Below are 22,762 nucleotides of genomic sequence, written 5' to 3'. Positions count from 1 at the left end.
TTTTAGTTTTTAAAAACAAATCACTGTTTTGTTGTTTTAAAAAACACGTAGCTAAAAATAAGTTGCCAAACATGCTTTTATTTTTTTATTTTTAAAAAACAAAAAACTGTTTTGAAAATAAGTAAACAAACAGGCCCTTAATCTCCTGTTAATTGATAGTTTTATCTAACAACCTTTGATATTTTTTCCCCAACAAAGCAACCTTAAATATTGCTTTTAGGAAATTAAGCAAAAGCACTTATTTTGTTGCACACCACTCTAATTTATTAGAGACTATTTAGAATTTATTGCTTCCCACTATCTCGATGTAGGGATATTTTTGTTCAAAAAAAAAGTATTAATCTTAGGGGAAAAGAAAGTTTTTTATATTCATTGTGTCAAGTTCCCCAATCATATATGGTCATATGTCTTTTTTTTTTTTTTGTTTCATGTGGATTTATAATGGAACCAATTTTGGTGCTCATTACAGATGCTTATCAAATCTCTCAACTGTTCAAATTTAATATAAACAGTTAAGATTTAAATTTTTAAATTTTTGTTTTTTGAAAATGTTTTCCTTTAAATTGTACATAATCTAAAATAAATGTAATTTCTTAACTGTAGGTTTTTTTAAAAATAATTTTTATTTAAAAATTATTAGTTAAAATTTTAAATCTAAACCATTAAAACTATATTTGAATAGTATAGATTTCATCACAGTAATGAGCACCAAGGTACACGTCACTCTAATGAGCACCAAAATTGATTTTAATTAAATCTTATTAAATACTAATATGTCAAAAATAAGACACATGATCAGTTGGAAAACATACACGATGGATACAAGAAATTTGATATAAATAATATCCTGAATCTTACCCTTCTAGTCTTATTTATCAAACACTTCTATAATATTTTACACATACGAGGAAAAATCTTAAACTGTATTAACTCTACATTAAATATAATAACTTTTCAATTTGACTCATATTTAATATATATTATATATACATATTTCAAAAAAATAATTATTAACACTATAATAAATGAAGAATAAAATAGTATATTCATGTTAAAATTTAATAAAATGACTTATAAATAACACCAAGAAAAATATTCTTTTTCTATCTTATAAATAGGATCACAGGAGCATCTCCTAAACGTTTGTCTATCGTGACCTATCGCTCTCGTGGCTTTCTGAAACATTCTTTATGAATGTGAACGTTAGAAGAGTTTTCGAGTTCGAGATATGATTATACGTATGTCTGTTGCAGCTTGTATGCAAAGGGAAAAAGAAAAAACAAAACAAAACAAAATAATCTGGAAAATCACTTATTGTTGAATTATATTTGAATTTAAAAATCTCTAAATGGTTACCTGAATAAGAAAAATTTCCTTTTAGTCCCATATGACCAAATAGGAATTTTGTAATTTGATAGAATGACTACATTACTCTTATAAATTAAAAAATGAACATTTTTACAACTTTGATAATATGGTCAACAAGTCATGTAATGATATTAACAACTCTCATAATGCTATTAACCACATGATCTAAGAGCTTTTACACTTTGAAAGATTAGTTAGAGTATAATAAATGAAAAAAAATTTCAACTCTTGTAACACGGTTAATTAACAAGTTATTTAATATTATTAATATTAATGTCATTGTTAACAACAAGTTTTTCAAGAAATTAAAGAAATATCATTTTTACATCTTTAGTAACGTGGGTATAATAAGTCATGTAATAATATTAACAATTCTTATAACGCTATTAATCACACCATGTAAGAGTTTTTTACACTTTGAGAGATTAGCCCATGCATATAATAAATGGGAAAAATTTTAACCCATGTAATACGATTAACAAGTTATATAATGATATTAATAACTCTCATAATGCTATCAAAAACATGATATGAGAGGTTTTTACACTTTGAAAAATTAGTCGGTGCATAATAAATGGAAGAACTTTCAATTGTTGTAATGCAATTAACAAGTAATTTAATTTTATTAACAAGTTTAGTATTACTGTTGACAATAGATTTTTAAGGAAATTAAAGAAATGTCATTTTTACAATAGGTTTTCTAATTCACAAGGACAATATGGTCATTCTATCAAATTACAAAATTCTCATTTGGTGATGTTTGACTGAAATAAAATTTTTCTTATTCAAGTGACTGTATAGGGATCTTCAAATTTAACAATCATTTTTTATATCATTTTCTCACGTAGTTATCCATTAATCGGCATAAAAGGTCCAACAAATGAAGTAGTTATTAATTCTTGTTTTGCAAACTAGAATAAGCATCGTTACATTAGACATTTGTTTTTGAATTTTTAGAGTGTTGAATGTATTTAGAATAACATTTTAGGCTGTTAGCTAAATCACAAAATATTTTAAAGTACTGAATACACTTTAGGGTGCTAGGCCAACCTTAACTTTTTCATAATTAAATGAATTGCCACCACTAGAAGAATTGCAACCAAAGCTCATGGATTTGTTTTGATATTTTTTTTTCTTTGTTAACCTTACTTTGATGCGACTTATACAAGTTTAGTTGAAAATTAATGGTAGAAAATTTTAGAAGTTATCATTAACCACAAACTTAATTAATTGGGGAAATTTCACTGTAACACCACAAAAACGATTTAACTTCCATTTGTCTCCCAAAAATTCTAAAATTTCACTGAATAAAATTATATTTTATAAAGACATTGGTATCCTTTCTTTTTTTTAAAGAAAAAAATTCAACCATCACAAGGAGTTCTGGTTAGAGCTTCGGCCATCATAGAATAACTTACAATTAGAATTAACCAATTTACAATAACACACGAGGAAATTTACAACTCTCATTTCTCATATGCTCATCTTAGTGTACACATTACAACTAAATTAAGTAAATTTACAACAACACATAAAGAAATGTACAACTCCCATTTCTCATATTCTTATCCTAATTTATAACTACAGTTAGCAAATTTACAATGACACATAAGTAAATTTGCAACTCCCATTTTTCATATTCTCATCCTAATTTACAACTACAATTAACAATTTTACAACAGGACATAAGGAAATTTACAATGACGGAGAAGGGAACATAAAAAACATTGGGTTGTAAATTAGGATGAGAATATGGGAAATGAGAATTGTTAATTCTCTTATGTGATGTTGTGCTGATTATAATTGTAAATTAAGATGAGAATATGAGAAATGAGAGTTGTAAATTTTCTTATAGGTTGCAAATTTGCCAATTCTAGTCAGTGGCCGTGGCAACGGGCGATGGTTGAATTTGGGGGGAAAAAAGGAGCAAGGGTATCAATATTTTTTTACTGATAAAATTTAATTTCATTTTGGTCTTTGAGTTGCAGTGAATTCTCCTCCCAACTTAACAAGACTGGCAGCCTATAAATAAGTACATGCATGATGCAAAATTAATATAAGAACTACTCGTCTTGCCAAAGCAATTTTCTTCTTTTCTTATTATTTGAATAAAAGTTTAAAAGATTTCTACAATGAAGAGTATGGGAAGATTATGGGGTTTATAGTTTTTTCCTCAATAATATTGATTCTCATTTGGCACTCATTACAGCAATAAGCATCATACGCAAAAACCATGCAAATGGTATGCGGAATAATTAGATCTTTCTATATTGGACTGTATACTTTACTCTTGTGTGTGCATTCGGTTTTTATGCATATTTTTTATTATTGATTTCATCTTACTGCTCACTTGCTTCACTGTTTGAGGTAAGTTGATGATTGACTAAGGAGGATGTAGAGGAAACTCATATGTAGGGTAGGGAAATAGTGGAATATCATCAGTTGCTTGAAGATTAAATCTGCATTAAAAATATGCTTTCTACTAATTGTGCTTTATATCTGCTTTTTTTTAAATTTGTTTTATAATACTTTCATATTTAATATATGTAAGTATTCTGAACACTTAATTTACTTGCACAGACTTTCTTTTTATTATAATTCTTGCATATATATATATATATATATATATTCCATTGCATGAAATAATGAACATACAAGTTCAGGGGGGTGGGGCCGTCTTTCCAATGGTGGGCTTTAGTTCTTTATTTAGGGAGAAGTACCCAGTCCATGGTTGAATATGTTTGTACATAGTGAGCATCAATTGTTTTTGGAAAACATAAGGCAATGAGCATTAATTTAACTAAGGTATTTAAAATATGTACAATAGAACGTTTTGTCTTATGTGTTGGATGTTCTCATTGCATTTTCCTTTTATTTTGGTGTTATAGACACATTTGAAAGAAGGAAGTCTGCACCTTAATCAAGTCTCGCCTGTTCAGAAGAGAGATTGCTTCAGCATGCAACCATTAAAGGCTTTTTAGGTTTCAGCTGGCAACAGCATATTGCTATGTTGGCGGCTGTTAATTTCTTTCCCTGTGTAAACTTGGTTTTTTGATGAAGTCAACAATGTTTTTCTAACAATCCTGACTTTAAAGTTGAAAGAGGAACATTTTCTTTTCTTTTTTTTTCTGAAATTGAAATTGAAACTTTTGTGCAACAATAAGTTTCACCAATCTCTGGGATTTTATCTCTTGCTGCCTTTCTCTCTAATAATTGTAGGTTGGAAGGGGTTTTTCACCTTTCGTTTGTTTCATGGTTGTCATGTTCACCATCATTTTTTATATAAAGTGAAAAATTATTTTCTCTCTGTGTCTTCTTAATGCATGCATGGTTTGTAAGAGAATATCTGATACAAATTTGTGTATATTTTTGTTGTGCATTGTGCAGCAAGAACGAATGGAAGCAGAAGGTATAGAAGCTTGGTGGCAAGAGAAGTTGATAGAGGAAGTTGAATGAAAGGTTATGATGTTGAAGGAATTGGAAGAAGCAATGAAGAAAGAGGAACTTGTAGAACATACGACCACTAGAGAAAATAATGATGATGCAAGGTTGAAGGTGCTTGCCTTGGTCTGAACGTTGCACGGGCGGGAAAAGCTCTCCTTATTCCTCTTCAAACACTTTTTTTTGTTTACATGTTGCATTTATGATTTGGTGTCTTGAGCTTTGTTGTAATGTGTGGTTAGGTTGCTTCAAATGAAAATTAAATTTGTTAATTTTTTACATGTATGATAAGTATAATCTAGAAGATAATGCTAAATTTTAAGATGGGGCTGCTTTTAAGTTTTTTCACCAATATTGGCGTTATACGAAAGCTGAATTTTAAGATTTTTTAGTAATCCTTCGATCTTTCAATGAATGGATACATTGTATTATGGAGGTAAAGGACATTGTCATACGAAAATGGAAAAAAGCAAGTTCCGGCAACTTAGTAATAAAAAGCATTTCGCTTTTATCGGGGGGACTAATAATTTAATGACAGGTTTTTTTTTTTTGAAATACTTCATGTCATTCAATTTTTTTATTTAAATATTATTTATTTTTCTTGTTTTCCTTTTTTTTTTCCAACGTGAATATTATGTTTATGTTTCATTTAGATTATATTTAGAAAGTAATTTTTATCTTTACAAAAATAAAAGTTTTTCTAATTAGCTTTTGTAATTGTTGAATGTAAATTACATGATTTTTATGAATATATTTTGGACATGGTTGAAAATTTTCATCTAAGTTGTTTTGGCCAAAAAAAAAATCTTGGTTGGAAAAGCTTCCCGTGCGTTGCACGGGGAAGCACATTCTAGTTATAGCAATAAGCATCACGGTCAATTCAGTCACAAACACGATGGCACTCTACCAGATGCAACATGATCGAATTCCCTAGAATGTGATCGAAGTATTAGAGAAAGAACAAAGAAGATTCATATGGGGTGAAAAGGAAGAGCAGCGAAAGTGGCATGCACTCTCTTGGCAGACTCTCTGTAAAACTAAATGCAATGGGGGAGCCGGGATCAAAATGCTAAAGACTATGAATGATGCACTACTATTAAAGCTGCTGTGGAGGAAAACCGTCAATCCAAGGGAACTCTGGGTACAAGTACTATCTGGCAAGTATGAAGAAAGACACAGGGGAAGGGAAGGCACAAGAGCAAAACAAGGAGACTCAAGTTTATGGAAGGAGATGATAAAATTGGAACCAATATTCAACGCCAATGTTAAAGCAGAAGCAATGCAGGGAAGAACGAAGTTCAAATGGAGACTGAACAATGATAAGGAATTCACAACAGCAAGCACATACAAGGGACTGGCAGAGGAAAGACAGGGGCAACCGAATAGAATATGGAGAAAAATCTGGAAAATGAAAGTTCCTGAGAGAATAAGAGTGTTCATGTGGAGGGCAAGACACAAACGCCTTTTGACCAAAGATTTGTCCCAGAAATGGGATGGCAGCGGTGGATTATGCGATATTTGCAAAACTGGAAAGGAAGACATCCTACATGCTTTAAGGGATTGCCCGCATGCAAAAAGAACATGGGAAAGCGTAGTACCGTTAGAGTACTGGTCACAGTTTTTTAACATGGAATGGGAGCAATGGTTCGACCAAAATGTGAATTTCAGAGGAAGATCAGAAGAAGAGTTATTCTGGCCGGAATATTTTGCTACAAGCTGCTGGCACATCTGGAAGTGGAGGAATTTACAGATCCATGACCCAAATACAAAGGCACCCTGGAATATGAAGAAAGTGATTGAAGAAGACCATAGAAGCTACAGTAACAAGCAAGAAATATGGCTGGAAAAGAACAGACTTGGAGAAATAACCTTAGTTAGATGGTACCCACCGGAAGCTGGATGGTGTAAAGTGAACACGGATGGAGCGAGGAACAGAAGCGGACAAGCAGGATGTGGAGGAGTAGTGAGAGGAATCGAAGGAGAATGGCTGGGAGGATTCACATGCAAGTTAAATTCCAGTGATGCAGAGGGAGCGGAAGTCTGGGGAATTATAGAAGGTCTCAAGCTTTGCTGGAAGCCACACTGAGAAGAATCCTAGTGGAATCAGACGCAGAAGGAATAATCAAGCAAATAAATAGCGAAGGGGAAATCACAGGAGATCCTATTTTAACAAAGCATATTCGAGACTTAATTCAACAACAATGGATAGTGAAATTTCATCACACTTACAGAGAGAGCAATAGATGCGCGAACAGTTTAGCCAAGATGAGCTTAAACCAGAAGGAGACATGGATACTATGGAACACGCCGCCGAGTAATATCCTTGAGATTCTTCAGGAAGATGCAGCTGGAATAGAACTCCCGAGAGGAGTAAATATTTAGTGATGTCATCACTCTTTTTTCACCAAAAAAAAAAAAAGCATCATGTGCGATCTTTTCAATGATAATTTTTTCTTAAAAAGTCAATTACGAGATTTTCTCTGTTTTAATTTTGTATCTATTAAAACAAAAAAATTATTTAAATCTAACATCAATCTATATGACATAGATTAAGATGAGTATTCTATATTCATCTTTTCATAAGCATAAAATTAGCGTGTGCTTCCCGCGCAATGCGGGAAGAGTTTGTAATTTGAAATTTTTTTATTTTATTTTATTTTATGAAAAACAAAACTCACACATTTCACTGCACATAAATATATCATAATTCATGATATTTCATGAATTCATGATACATAAAAAATGAAGATACGAAAATCTATACGTAGCAGAGGAAAGGGACAATACCTCAGAAAAGTCACCGTCTAAGGGGGTGTTTGGCAATTTTCCCAAACCATGATTTGGGAAAAATTCAGCCAAACACCCTATTTTAATCTCAAACCATGGTTTTGGAGGAAACCATGGTTTTGCCCCCCAAAACCATGGTTTCGGATGAAGCTCTTCAGAGCTGTTTTTGGCTTCAAATTATTGATGGCTGATGGTGGGCCCAAGAAATATTACAGAGAGCAGTGTCAATTATTTGCCATTCCTTCACTCTTCCTCGATCCTATGCAACAGAGGTCCTTCACTCTCGGTGCTTCACTCTGAAGAAAACAGAGCTCTTCGGTCCTTCACACCTCTGTCCTTCGCTCTTTGGTCCTTCACTCTCGGCGGCAAAGCACACTCGGCGGCGACAATTTGTTCCATACTTGCAGAACTGGGTTCTGTAACGAGAGGGGTGAAGCCAGCATTCAAACACTCCGTGAGCAAACTCGCACGATTCACCTTTCTTGCAGTTACCTTTGCAACGAGAAGTTCTTCTCTGCGTGCTGCTTGGGTATCACCAATCAATTCAGCTTTTCCACGTTGCTTGGAAGAAGGTATATGATATTTTGGACCAGAGGAGCAGCGAAGAGGAGAGAGAAGTGTGGGAATAGAGGAAGAGGAAGGAATATATATATATATATATATATATATAGGGAAGAAGGTGTTGGGGGGGGGGGGCGGTAATATATAATATTGGGGATAAAATGAAATGAAAAAGGAGAGTATTAAAATTATGAGGGGATAAGTCCAACTATGCTTTAAAAATATCTATCGGTTTCATTTATTAGATCAACATCATTTCTCATTCTGATTTCATTCAGGTTCTTATGCAAAAGAAAAAAATTATGGGATTTCATCTTTAAAATCTTTAAGAAATAATAATATTTTTTTTGGCAAAATAAATTATTTTCCTAAAAACATATTTAATTATTTTATTAATATATATACACATTATTTTTTTATTATTTATGCCTTATTTATTATGTTGTCAAAATATATATTATTAACAAATTTATTACTTCAAATAAATATATATTGTGAAATATATCTTATATGTAATTATCATTTAAACTTATGTCCTTTTTAGTAATTTCTACATATCAAAAAGCACTTCTGACAACAACTATCTAAACACTCTCATTTTATCAGAATCACTTTTTCAGAAAATCTATTCTTTCAAAATCTATTCTCTCTAAAATCTATTCTCCAGAAACTATTCTCCAAACCATGGTTTGGCCTCATCCAAACCCCCCCTAAATCTCTGATTTTATATAAAAGTGATTCTCCCTGCATTTACTTCTGGACTGCCAAAATCTCTCACAACACTTTAGAGTCAGAAGAAAAAGCATCCACCTACAACTTCTACCACGTCTCATTTGGCAGAGCATGAGAATATATTGTCTTTTCTTAAGAGGATCCTCATTATTATCCCCGGCACACAGCACGGCGTGTTTGGGCCGACCTCCCGCACTTGGAATGCCAACGAAGAAAACAAATATGTAAGAATTGTGAATCGACTTTATAGGAGAGATACATAATATAATACAATAAAATAATTCAAAGTTTAAACTTGGTCTGAAATGTGTATTGCATATCACAAAGTCCTAGAAAGGTCCTTGGAAACGAATGGGGCTGAATGCGAAACTCAAGGCATGACATTAACTAAAATCGACTCAAACAAAGCCCGAGGTAAACCTAAAGTGGCTTGTGAACAGTAATATGTATCTAAAGCTGAGAATAAGCCATATTTGAGCCGGCTTGGTGGAAAAGATTCTATATATACTAATTCCGGTCCTAATTATAAGACCCAGTTGACTAATTTGAAGAGATTAAGGAAGTAAGTTGAGTTAGTTATTTGTTCTAAATAGGTATTGTCTTTCCTAAAATATCCTTACTAATCAAGTGTATTGATTAGAATTATCATTATTAGAAAGGTTACTTTGGAAAAAGAAAATGTATAAATATGAGAGACAAAGTAGATTGAGGTCTTATATTTAGAACTAAAATAAAAGTCAAACAGGGTCTTATATTAAGAACCGGAGGTAGTATATTGATATTGACATGGATATTGATTGATATTGATGATATTGATATTGATGATGTGCTCGTCGTGATACCTCATCACTTTTTCGCATTTTCTTTCGCCAGCATTGAAAATTAAACAAAAGGGTCAAGCTTATCCTACAAAGGCTAATTGCATCCTGTCAATGTGCATTCCTCAAGAGCTGATTAATCTCTGATAACATCTTGCTCGCCTCTGATATTTTACCCCAGATTCATTCTGCTAGAACTGGAAGAAAGAAGCATGCAGCTTAAAGGTAGACTTCTCTAAAGCATTTGATAAGTTTTCGTGGAACTACCCCAAGAAATGTATTAATTTGATTCATCAATGCCTGTTTACTGTGGAATATCAAATTCAGTTTAATGGAAAGCACACAAATACCATCCTCCCAAACAGGGGCATATGCTAAGGGGACCCTCTATCCCCTTGCATATATTTGTTGTCGGCCAATGTCCAGTCTTGCATGATTTCTCACTTAGAATCCTCAAATCATTAGAAAGGTAAAGAGTTGTCAAAGTGCTCAAGCAATTTCTAACATGTTATATGATGATGACTCTCTTTTCTTTGTTGAGAGTACACCTCAGAATTTTTGTGCTATCAAGCCGATTCTTAGTATGTAATCATTATGGTCTAGACAAGATTGCAACAAGTCAAAATACTTTCTTGTATTCAGTCCTAACGTATCTCATACCACAAAATTATACCTCTCCAATTTCTTGGGTTTGCGCTTCAATTTTAAATTGGGGAAATACCTAGGTACTTGGATTGATCTAAGCAGAAGTAAATAAGTCATTTTCGATCAAGTAATCAACTCCATCAAAAAGTGAACTATAGCAGGATAAAACTTTTATCTCAAGCTTCTCGGCTTACTTTGATCAAGTCTGTCCTTGCTGCGACTAACATCTATGTTCTTTCACGTGTCAATGTGCCACAATACATTTGTAGTCGCATTGGCTCTTTCTATGTAAACTTCTTCGGGGAATCCACAAGTAACAAGAAGAAAATTCATCTGATCAAGAAAGAATTGCTTTTCCAGCCCATTTACAGAGGAGGATTGGGATTAAGGCCTGCAGAGATTGTTAATCAGACATTCTTGGCTAAGCAAATTTGGAGAATCATCTCATCCAAAGCATCTTCAATTTTGGCAAACACTCTTAAGGTTAACTATATTGATCTCAACTCCCCATCCATCATTAGGAAACCTTATAATTCTTCTTGGATGTGGAAAGACATAGCTAAAATGCAAACATTAACACTCAAAAGATAAAATGGAAAGCGGGCAAAGGTGCTTCCATTCTTAGTAACCACTATCTTCGATGGCCCATGCAACTTGATCATGCCTCCTTGATGAACATTCATTTGGTTGCTAATCTCTTATTACATGTCCCTTCTTCTTGGAACTCTGCTACGTGGAACTTGCCTCTGGTATGCACCTTATAGCACCGAGATATTGTTGAAGCTATTATGAAGACGCCTCTGTCTTTGTTAAACTCATCTGATAGCCTGTACTGGAGTGGTAATGCCTCTGGCTCTTGCTAGTCAAGGATGGAGTAGCCTTTCTGTTCCGAACAATGACTAATCATGATGCAAATGAGGAAGTCTCTTGGAAAATGCTCTTGAACATCCCCTCTCGTCTAAGTTTCTTCTTTTCTTTTGGAAGTTCTTGAACAATGCACTTCCTTCGTGCAATATCCTGAAACAACATCACATTAATACTTCTGGATGTTGCCTATTTGGCTGTGAGGTCGAGAAAACCCTAGAACACTTTTTCTTCTCTTGCACCCTCTCCAAATCATTGTGGTTTGGTTGCTTTCTTGTTAAAGTTTCTCATATGAACTTCTAGGTCCTTATATCATGGATAAAAGAAAATTTACTCCAACTTCATCATCATGGTTTGGATCACCTGGTTTGCGGAATTGTTTGTCTTCTCAATGTTAACTGGAGGAAGAGAAATCTAGCTCTGCATCATGGTAGACATGACTCCTCACTCTATAATCAAATAAACACATTCCTTTCTTTATTAGTTTTGGCATTTATGAATCTTCATCAAAAAAAGCTATGTCTCATCTTCTACAAAGGTTCCCATTTTATTAAATGATGTTTGATGAGACATTTTTTTCCCACAAATTTAAAAGATCAGGACATGACTCGTGTCAAAGATATATTTGCTACCAAGAAACTCCTTGAATTGAATTTTTATGGAAAAATCACTCTACAGCAGCACTTTCTTTTCTATCTAGCTGCCTTCGACCTTCTCTCATACGGATACTTAACTCTGATCTTCTATAATAGGAAGCCAAACCCTCTCAATACACCACTTGTGTCAGGAAGCGTTTCATTAATTTTCCTGCAGCAGCCCAACATATTTCTTTGATAACCTGGTAGGAAATTCCGTCTTTATTGCATGACTTTTCTTTTTCTTTTGTTAATCTGTAAAAGTTATCTCTTTAGTATCTTTTTATAAGTTATTTCTTAGTTATTTTTTTCTCATGTTTTGGCTCTTTGCAAAACATTTATCTACTTTTAAAACAAAACAAATTTCTCTACATATTTACTTCATATATTGTAATAGTACTTTTAAAACTATGATTTTGATTCCATCCAAACACCCCCTTAATATCATTTTGTCTTTTTATCAATAAAACAAAGAAAATTAAAAACACTTAAAAAAATTTAGCTAGATTGATTATTTGGAAAGACAAAGCAAATTGCAAAAACCACCATCATTTTTCTTTTTCAAATTTCGATGCATTTTCGTGTATGGTGTCAGCTTACAGTTGTTGAAAGGTGGTGGAATGCATGATTGTGATCAGAGGCCAACAGCTAAAAATTGGGAAAATGACATTGAGGTCCCATGGAGAACAAAATACATCAAATAGGTCCCCTGAAATGTCATAATTTTTCTGAAGTCCCAAAGGGACTCAGATGCAATTTTCAGAATCTTCAAATGACTCTCTTGCCCTGCCCTAAGCCATCAGAAACGAAGCAGCAGCATTTCATTTTGGGTGAGACTTCCCGCGCAATATGCTTGAGAAAGAAGACATTGGGAAAGAGGGAAGCAGCCATTGATGATGAATTTCCATGTGAATCTCCACAAACTTTCAGGTGTGAAACTTTCTTTCCTCTTCTCTCCTACCTTTCTTGACAGATTGTGCTTTTGTTTGGAAATGGGAAATGAAAAAATCGTTTTTGTGTTTTTGGGTTGCTTGTGGGTGGTTTTGGAAATGGGATTCACAAGTTAATCAATAGAAAAGCTGTGTTTTTGGTTGGTGTGTGTTGGTGATTTAAGTTGGGTGTGTAGGATAATCATGGGTGCTCTGTTTTTGAGTTGCTTGTGGGTGGTTTTGCTCTGTTCTGATGCTAGTTCAGTGGCAAAGGAAGAAAAAGATGAAGGTTAGTGAGGGTAGAAACCCTTAGCACGAAATGGGATTGTGTTGTCAATCAGGCCGCGATTGTTATCAATGTGTGCCGCTACACTTGTCAATGTAGCTCCTTAAGTTGTCAATGACAGTTGCGTGCTGGTTGATAGAGGTTTGAGTTACTGATGGTATTTCAAAGCTTTTGTTTTTGGTTTAGGATTCAGATGTTAATGAATGGAAAAGCTGTGGTTTTTGTTGGTGTGTGTTGTGATTTAAGTTGGGTGTGTAGAATGATAATGGGTGCTCTGTTTTTGGGTTGTTTTTGGGTGGTTTTCCTGTGTTCTGATGCTAGTTCAGTGGCAAAGGAAGAAAAAGATGAAGGTTAGTGAGGGTAGAAACCCTTAGCACGAAATGGGATTGTGTTGTCAATCAGGCCGCGATTGTTGTCAATGTGTGCCGCTACACTTGTCAATGTAGCTCCTTAAGTTGTCAATGACAGTTGCGTGCTGGTTGATGCAGGTTTCAGTTACTGATGGTATTTCAAATCTTGTGTTTTTGGTTTAGGATTCAGATGTTAATGAATGGAAAAGCTGTGTTTTTTGTTGGTGTGTGTTGTGATTTAAGTTGGGTGTGTAGAATGATAATGGGTGCTCTGTTTTTGGGTTGTTTTTGGGTGGTTTTCATTTGTTCTGATGCTAGTTCAGTGGCAAAGGAAGAAAAAGATGAAGGTTAGTGAGGGTAGAAACCCTTAGCACAAAATGGGATTGTGTTGTCAATCAGGCCGCGATTGTTGTCAATGTGTGCCGCTACACTTGTCAATGTAGCTCCTTAAGTTGTCAATGACAGTTGCGTGCTGGTTGATGCAGGTTTCAGTTACTGATGGTATTTCAAAGCTTGTGTTTTTGGTTTAGGATTCAGATGTTAATGAATGGAAAAGCTGTGTTTTTTGTTGGTGTGTGTTGTGATTTAAGTTGGGTGTGTAGAATGATAATGGGTGCTCTGTTTTTGGGTTGTTTTTGGGTGGTTTTCCTTTGTTCTGATGCTAGTTCAGTGGCAAAGGAAGAAAAAGATGAAGGTTAGTGAGGGTAGAAACCCTTAGCACAAAATGGGATTGTGTTGTCAATCAGGCCGCGATTGTTGTCAATGTGTGCCGCTACACTTGTCAATGTAGCTCCTTAAGTTGTCAATGACAGTTGCGTGCTGGTTGATGCAGGTTTCAGTTACTGATGGCGACTACGTCTGGAAAACATCTATTTTGCTTTGTTCACATAGGGGGAAAGTTTATAAATGATGGAGAAGATAATATGAGATATGTGGGAGGTAGTGTAAGAACAACCAATGTAAAGGAGGGCACAAGTTATGAAGAATTGAAAGAAATTATATCATCAATTGCTGGAAAAGAAAGCAACTCATTTCTTCTGAAATTCTCTGTTGTGTTTGATAAAAAAACTTTTGTGGAGTTGGTAGATGATGATGGGGTGGAACATTTGATAAAGTTCAATGAAGAAAGTGGTCATGTGTATGTCGAAGAAAATGAAAATGAGGACCACATAGAAGCAACAAGAGATAATACAATGGAGGAGCAAGATGTGTAAGTATAGTTTAAGAAAACTGTTATTGTGATTTCTTAGTATGTCAGTTGTTACTGTATTGCTACCAACTTGTCAATACATGCACCCTGACTTGTCATTTTTTGCAGGATTGATCAATCATTTGGAGGTGTCAATGAATTGTCTATGTCTCCACCTACCTTATTTGATGTGATTGGAGAGCCACAATCAATTCCTTGTGCTGTTGAAATGATCCCAACACCTACACCACAAATGAATTCCACAAAATGGAAGGATTTGATTATTGGAGAAGGACAAATATTTCCAAATGCCACTACTCTCCGGAAAACATTATACAAGTACAGCTTATGCCAGAAGTTTTCGTACGTTTTCATTAAGAATAATCAGCAAAAGATCATTGTGAAGTGCAAGGTTGATGGTTGTCCATGGTATATGGGTGCATATTCAATGGGAGCACATCAAGATACTGAGTTTTTAACTATCAGAACGTACAAAAGTGAACACATTCATCATGCACAGGACAACTTAATTGTACCTCACTCAGGAAGGTCAAATTTAGCTGCTTCGATTGTGATTGATGACTTGAGGTGCAATGTTGACAAGAGTCCTAATGAAATCAGAAAGGACTTGTATAAAGAATATGGAGTGCAATTGAACTATACTCAAGCATATAGGGTTAGGAAGAGAGCAGTAATGGAATTACATGGTCGAGTAGAAGATTCTTATAAGGTAATCCCTTGGATGTGTGAGAGACTCATGGAAACTGATCCTGACACAGTTGCAAGATGGGAAGGCTCAGATAGCAACCGATTTGAGAGGCTATTCATTGCATATGGATGCTCAATTAAAGGCTTTGTGGAAGGTTGCAGACCAATTATTTATATAGATGGATGTCATTTGAGTGGTCCTTACAAAGGAACTTTATTATCAGCTTGTGCATTTGATGCAGACAATGAGTTGTTTCCTTTAGCATATGGTATTGTTAGCGGGGAAACAAATGATGAATGGACTTGGTATCTACAGAATCTGAAAGAAATAACCAGATCAGCACAAGTGACAATTGTCTCAGATCGGAGTAATGCTATTATCGGTGCTGTCAAGACATATTTGATGGTGATAGACATGCTTTTTGCTATCGACATGTGAAAGAAAATTATAGTGCGCAGTATGTGAAAATCAATAGAGGTGTGAGACGGACCTCAGAAAATAACAAGGAGAATGCACTTAATTTACTTGATGGAATTGCATATGCAAGGCATGATAATGAGTTTAATGTTGCAATGGGAAATTTAAGATTGTTTTGTCCTCAATTGGCACAATGGGTTGAATCTCATGGGGATGTGGATAGATGGGCGCAAAGTAAATTTCCTTTTAAGAGATGGGATAACATCACCAATAATCTTGCTGAGTCTTTTAATGCATGGATGTTGAAAGAAAGGAAGCACGCCTTGCCGGTTTTGATACAAGAGCATCAAGAGAAGTTGGCCAAGAAGATGGTTGCTAGCAAAATGGGGATGAAAAGCTGGAAAAATGGTGTAGGACCCAATATTGAATCAAAGTTGTCGGAACAAATAGCAAGAGGTGCGTGTATGGAGGCAACATATTATGGTGATGACCATATTTCGGTGCAGACAATACGTGAGGGACGCATCATCTATGTTGCTGTTGATCTGATTTCTCACAGATGCACATGTTTGGCATGGCAAATGAGTGGAATACCTTGTCCACATGCTTGTGCAGCAATCAAACTAGTTCACCGTAGTGTGTATGATTATGTAGATGATTGTTACAAATTGTCCACACAGGAGAAAATATATGCAAATAGCATGAGGCCAATTGCAACACATGATTGCCCACAGCCTGATGCACCTACTGTGAGTCATATGCTGACCCAAACATTCTTGCATCCACCGATAACCAAAAGGCCTCCAGGAAGGCCAAGGATTAATAGGATAGAATCTCAGTTCCAAAATAAGAAGGTTTATCATTGTGGAAGATGCAAAGAGCCTGGACACACTGCCAAGACATGCAAGAACCCAAATCCCAGCTGAGAACATATTGAAGTCAGCTATTTTTTGTATATGGATGTGAAGAGAATATTTTGTAAATGGGTGTGAAGGAAATTTTTTGTAAATGGATACACACCACTGGTTAGTTTCATTATGACATGCAACCCCTATGTTTTTTTTGGGATGGGTTGTGAAATAGGTGTAGTTTCATGTATATGAAAGTGTAAATGAAAGTTGGCTATGAATTGGCATGTTACATTGTACTGTCATTTTAGTTGTCATTACCTGCACCCTGAGTTGTCACTAGACCTGTAATGACTTGTCAATCATTGCACTACGACTTGTCAATGAATTTGCTGATGTAAGTTGTCAACAACATGAATTCAAGTAACATAACCTTTTTGACCATGAAATGATATTTACAATCACTTTGTCATATTATATTTTGGTTGTATGGTTATATATAATCATTATTAATGAAGTGTCAAAAACTTACCTCTCCCTTGTCCCCTGTCAGTGGTGGCTCTGTGACATGTCAATGGAGCACTGTTGCTTGTCAATAACAACACTGTCCCTTGTCAATGGTTTATCCGGTTACTTGTCAATGGAGCTCTGTGACTTGTCAATGCAGCACTGTGACTTGTTAATGGCTTCACTGTCCCTTGTCAATGGAGCACTATGACTTATCAATGGAGCTTTGTGACTTGTCAATACAGCACTGTGACTTGTCAATGGTTGCACTATGACTTGTCAATGGTTGCACTATGACTTGTCAATGGAGCTGTGTGACTTGTCAATGGAGCACTATGACTTGTTTGTGTGAACATTGTCCCTTGTCAATGGTCGCTGTCAAGAGAGCATTGTGACCTGTCAATGGAGTACCGTGACTTGTCAATGGTTGCACTATGACTTGTCAATAGGGCACCATGACCTGTCAATGGGGTACTGTGACTTGTCAATGGAGCACTATGACTTGTTTGTGTGAACACTGTCCCTTGTCAATGGTCGCTGTCAAGAGAGCATTGTGACTTGTCAATGGAGTACCGTGACTTGTCAATAGTTGCACTATGACTTGTCAATAGGGCACCATGACCTGTCAATGGTGCACTGTGACTTGTCAATGGAACACTGTGACTTGTTATGAAATTCTTATATTACTTGTCATTAACTCCTGTTATATTAGTTGTTATTTTGGATAACTGACGTTGTTTTGGATAATTAAGAATGTAATAAAACCCTAACAAATTAGTATTACAATGTGATGACAAAGGTAATAATATTATAAACATAACCTGATGAGTTTGTTACAAAATGACCTATTTGCTAATCATCTTAACAAGACATATCATGGGCTAAGAGAACAAAAAATTCATAGACCACTCTATCTCCTCTTCTTGGTCTTGTTGTAGTCCGATAGCATCGACATCACTTGACTCCCATGTTCATTACTTGGATGGGTTACCAACCACCACAAACAGCCAACCTTCAACTCTTGTAGCTCATCATTAGAGTATCGTGGCATTGTATATCCTGCATCATCCCGAACGGTGCCATCCCACTCTTGTAGCCAAGAGATAACATGAACTCCACATGAATCACTACCAAGCAAATTGAATATGTTAGCGCCTTGCAATTGTTATTGTGAACAAAAACAACATAACACAATCGAACAGAACATCTACACTTACGTATCATTCTGCACATAGACTTTAGCCCATTTCACTTCGTTGTCAATTTCGTCCTCATTGGCAAACAATTCTGGCTTAACAGCACGTAGCATCGAATGGAAACAGTTCATCTGGAAAAAACACACACGCACATAATGAACATCCAGTGACAACTACAGAACATCCAGTGACAACTCACAGAGCATGTAGTGACAAGGGACAGAGCATCCAGTGACAACTAACAAAGCATCTAGTGACAACTACCAGAGCATGCAATGACAAGTAACAGATCATTCAGTGACAACTAACAAATAATATATCATCCAGTGACAAGTAACAAATCATCCAGTGACACCAAGCACAACATCCAGTGACAACTACCAGAGCATGCAATGACAACTAGCACAGCATCCAGTGACAACTACGACAGCATGTAGTGACAAGGGACAGAGCATACAGTGACAACTCACAGAGCATGTAGTGACAAGGGACAGAGCATCCAGTGACAACTAACAAAGCATCTAGTGACAACTACCAGAGCATGCAATGACAACTACTACAGCATCTAGGGATAACTAACAGAGCATCCCGTGACAACTAGCATAGCATCCAGTGACAAGGGACAGAGCATCCAGTGAAACTAACAGAGCATCTGGTGACAACTAACAGGGCATCCAGTGGCAACTAATATATCATCCAGTGACAAGTAACAGATCATTCAGTGACAACTAACAAATAATATATCATCCAGTGACAAGTAACAAATCATCCAGTGACACCAAGCACAACATCCAGTGACAAGTAACAGATCATCCGGTGACAACTAGTATAGCATCCAGTGACAACTACTGGAGCATGTAATGACAACTATGCAGACTGCTACTAACAATTATAATAGTCATTGACAAGTATAAAAGCTGTAAATAACTACTCACAGTTTGTGTTGCCATGAACTGTTTGGGGTCGAACTGCCTTTTACTTGTCCTCTTTTTCTTCTTCTTTGCGTCATGTTGTTGCTCACCCCCCTTCTTCTTTGCTTCTTCTTCCTCGGCTTGTAATCTCATGAATGTGATGCTATCAACCAACGAGTCAAGGGCGTGGAAGGTCATGGTCTTTGTCTCAAAAACATAACAAAACCAATGATCTTCAAATAGAGTAGGACCAAAAATGAAATCACAATCCCCGATATTGTATCCAATATATTCAGGTAATATTTCTTTTTCATGGTCCTCCCATTTCCACCTTAAAGGATTCGCCACCATTTTCTGCATGAAATCTGCAGAAAATATATGACGGTTGACTCGCCCATCTTTTTCCTTTTGATCTCCAACGAATGTCTTCGCCACCATAGTCATAAACTGAAATTGCAAGTACAAACAAATTACAACTCCTTAGCATGCAATAACTCATTCTGATATTAACTATGTACGTGTGACTCACCCTGTCGTTTATCCATCTTCTACGTTGGAGACATTGCAACTCACCACGGGTTAGGAAGTATCCATACATCGATACAAAGTATCTAACACAAATGAAACAATTATGAAGTTAGTAAATTCAGTAAATTCTGTAACATAATACAAAATTGGTCACCAAAACATAATACTTACTGCTCTTGCTCCTCATGGTTACACCTTGCTGTGCACATGTCAAATAAAGCTTGCCTATCATCAATTGTTCTCTTTTTCCCAGCCTTGCTTTTAAATTCCAGAAATGGAGACCTAAGAGCTTTCCCCTTACTTATCACCCTTGTAGATTTCCTCACATGTTCGCTCCCTTCCCCTTGGGTGGCCTCATCCGCTTCTTTGTCCTCTTCATCTTCTTCTTCTCTCTTATTTTCTTCTTCATCTTCTTTGTCCTCATTTCCCTTCTCTTTTTCCTCTTCATCCTCTTTTTTTTCCTTGTCATGTGATTCTTGTCCACCCATCTCCTTTTCTGATTGAGCTTCTTGCTCTTCTTCTTCATTCCTATCATCTTGTGATTCAGATTCTTCTTCTTCATTTCTGTCATCTTCTTCCTCATCCTCTGAATCACTTTCTTTCTCAACTTTTTCCTCTTCTGCTTCAGATTCTTCTGCCTCATCTTTGTCCTCTTCACTTGCATTGCCACTACCCTCCATTAGTCTTGACTGAAGGGCCATCATTTCCTCCCCCAGCATAGACACTAATCGAGTATATGTCTTTTTGATCTCCTATACAAATCAAATTCAGAACAGTAAGCAACAGTAGAAAAACAAAAAATTAATCATTAAGCCCACAAGTCCACATACCGGGTGAGTTAAATTTTCAGGATCAAATTTGGTGGATTGCTTTGCCGGATGCAAGAGTCCTCGATTGCTTTCCTTCTCCTCCTTAACTCTTTGCTGCACTTTCTTTTCATCCCAATATGCAACAGCATCCTTTACATGTGCAGCTTTTGTTTCTCCCAATGGAAAATTTTGTAGACAATATAACTGCATGTGACATGAATGATAAGTTAACAGCAACCATTGACAACATTCAGACCATCAAATGACAACAGAAATATACAAATTATTGTAGCACTTACCATTAGGAAGTATAGACAACCTGGCACATTCTTCTTCTTCTCAGTCAACTTGCCTTTTTCCAATTGTTTCTTGTACACTCCAATCCCCTTATATAGTTCATGCAACACATAAGAGGACCAATCAAACTTATCCAATCTATCCTTTGTTGATAGTATTACCTTCAACAAATAATCACCCACACAAATACTTGCATTAGGACATAACAATGTTCCCAATGCATACATGACAAACAGCACCTCAAAATTTTCATCTTGGTTCTCCTCAGTCAACAATGATGCTATCTTCTTGTATGGAATATTGCCATACACAATCCTCCACTGCTTGAACACTTCATCTTCATTATTCACAACTACTTTAATCTCTTCTCCGTCAAATGGTAGCCCCAGAAATTCATGCACATCTTTTGCCCTCATTTTCCTTGTCTTCCCTCTTATGGAAATGTTGTTTGATGCAACATCAACTGCAGACATAAACTCTCCACACAATTCTCTTTGAATTGTGTGACAACACACTTCAACCAACTTGTCAAACCCTATTTTTTTCAGCCTATCCATCAGTTCCTTCCTTTCTTTGATGTGCTTGCAAACTTGCATGAATTGTTTTGGTGCACATCTTGTATAGAAAGGAACAATATACTTCTTGGACTTGGTGGGAGGTCTTTGTGCCTTAGCCCTTTCACAATATTCCTCTCTTTGTTGTTCTGATAATTTATCCCATGCCTTTCTCACTTGTGCATTTCCTGCTTCAAGTGATTTGTACTTCTTTGAGCTTTTCTTGTAGAATTCCTCCGTAAACAAGGCATAACCGGAGAAATTACTGCTTCTTTGTGCATCCTTCCCCATCTGGCAATTCTGCTCAAATGCTGAACCCCAACTCTTTCAGACCACAACAAACTTCTCAAACTAGTTCCAGAAAGATATACCAAAAGAGGGGTTTTTCCAGGTTTCTCAGTATGTCAACAAATGAAACGCTTAATTAGTGATAAAAAGATTCAATTTTTCACCAATAAATGAAAGGCTGCATCATGCATAATTCACACGCAATCATCAATATGATAATAGAAATCCCAAAAAGGAAAGTAGTAACAATTACAGACCAAACAATCTTGACAAATACTTTGAACTCCAAACAAGGCACATCAATTATTCAGCCTCAAATCTGATTCTTCCATATTATCATATTCTAGTTATTTACCATTTACGCATTTCATACCTCATCTCATCATGTATCATTCTTCTTACAAGCCTTCTTGGAAGTGCTTTTAGAAGGCTAATGCCTCATCATGTATCATTGTTTTAAACATGCTTCAATACGCATACCATCTTATGGTCAAGGGAAAAAAAAAACATGGGCCAAGCATAATCAAAAGCATCCAGCCGTATTTGATGCAAATATTCAGCAATGATCAAACGCAACAACAAACTGCCAAGACATGCTTTTCTGATTCATATGATTTTACCTTCTTCAGTGTCGACAATGCCTCTGTGTGCGAAAAGAAATTGTGAGAATAGGAGCTCTGCTTCAGACGCCGATCAACGGAGCCACCAGGACGACTCCTCTTCGCTTGAAACGCAAATGACCGCAGCCACAACGATGATCTTCACTTCGCTTCTGATGCCGATCAACGGAGCCACCACAACAAGCTCGACTTCGCTTCAAATGCAAATGAACAGTGCCACAACGACGACCTCCACTTCGCTTCAAACGCCGATCAACAGCGCCGCCAGGACGAGCTCTACTTCTCTTCAAACACCAGGACGAACTCCACTTTGCTTCAAACACCGATGAACGGAGACGCCAGCACTTCGCTCCGCTTCGCTCCGCTTCGCTTCCAACACCAGCACTTCGCTCCGCTATGCTTCACTTCGCTCCACCAAAACAGAGCCACCGCCACAGGCTTTCAAGGACTTCGGTCACGATTTTCGGTGGGTT

General features: G+C 36.0%; 1 protein-coding gene across 1 annotated transcript; it reads left to right on the top strand.

The window, feature by feature from the left end:
• Positions 1–15,886: 15,886 nt before the first annotated feature.
• Positions 15,887–16,657, top strand: LOC114739787 (uncharacterized). The gene has a single exon (XM_028927868.1). It carries the CDS (start codon positions 15,887–15,889, stop codon positions 16,655–16,657), a length of 771 nt encoding a protein of 256 aa, XP_028783701.1.
• Positions 16,658–22,762: the final 6,105 nt, after the last annotated feature.

The sequence above is a fragment of the Neltuma alba genome, unplaced genomic scaffold (genome assembly GCF_004799145.2).
Source record: "Neltuma alba isolate B1F8T4 unplaced genomic scaffold, ASM479914v2 tig00000490_pilon, whole genome shotgun sequence".
Lineage (NCBI taxonomy): Eukaryota > Viridiplantae > Streptophyta > Magnoliopsida > Fabales > Fabaceae > Neltuma > Neltuma alba.
Note: the sequence above shows the minus strand (reverse complement) of the source record. Positions and strands in the feature narration are given on the sequence as shown.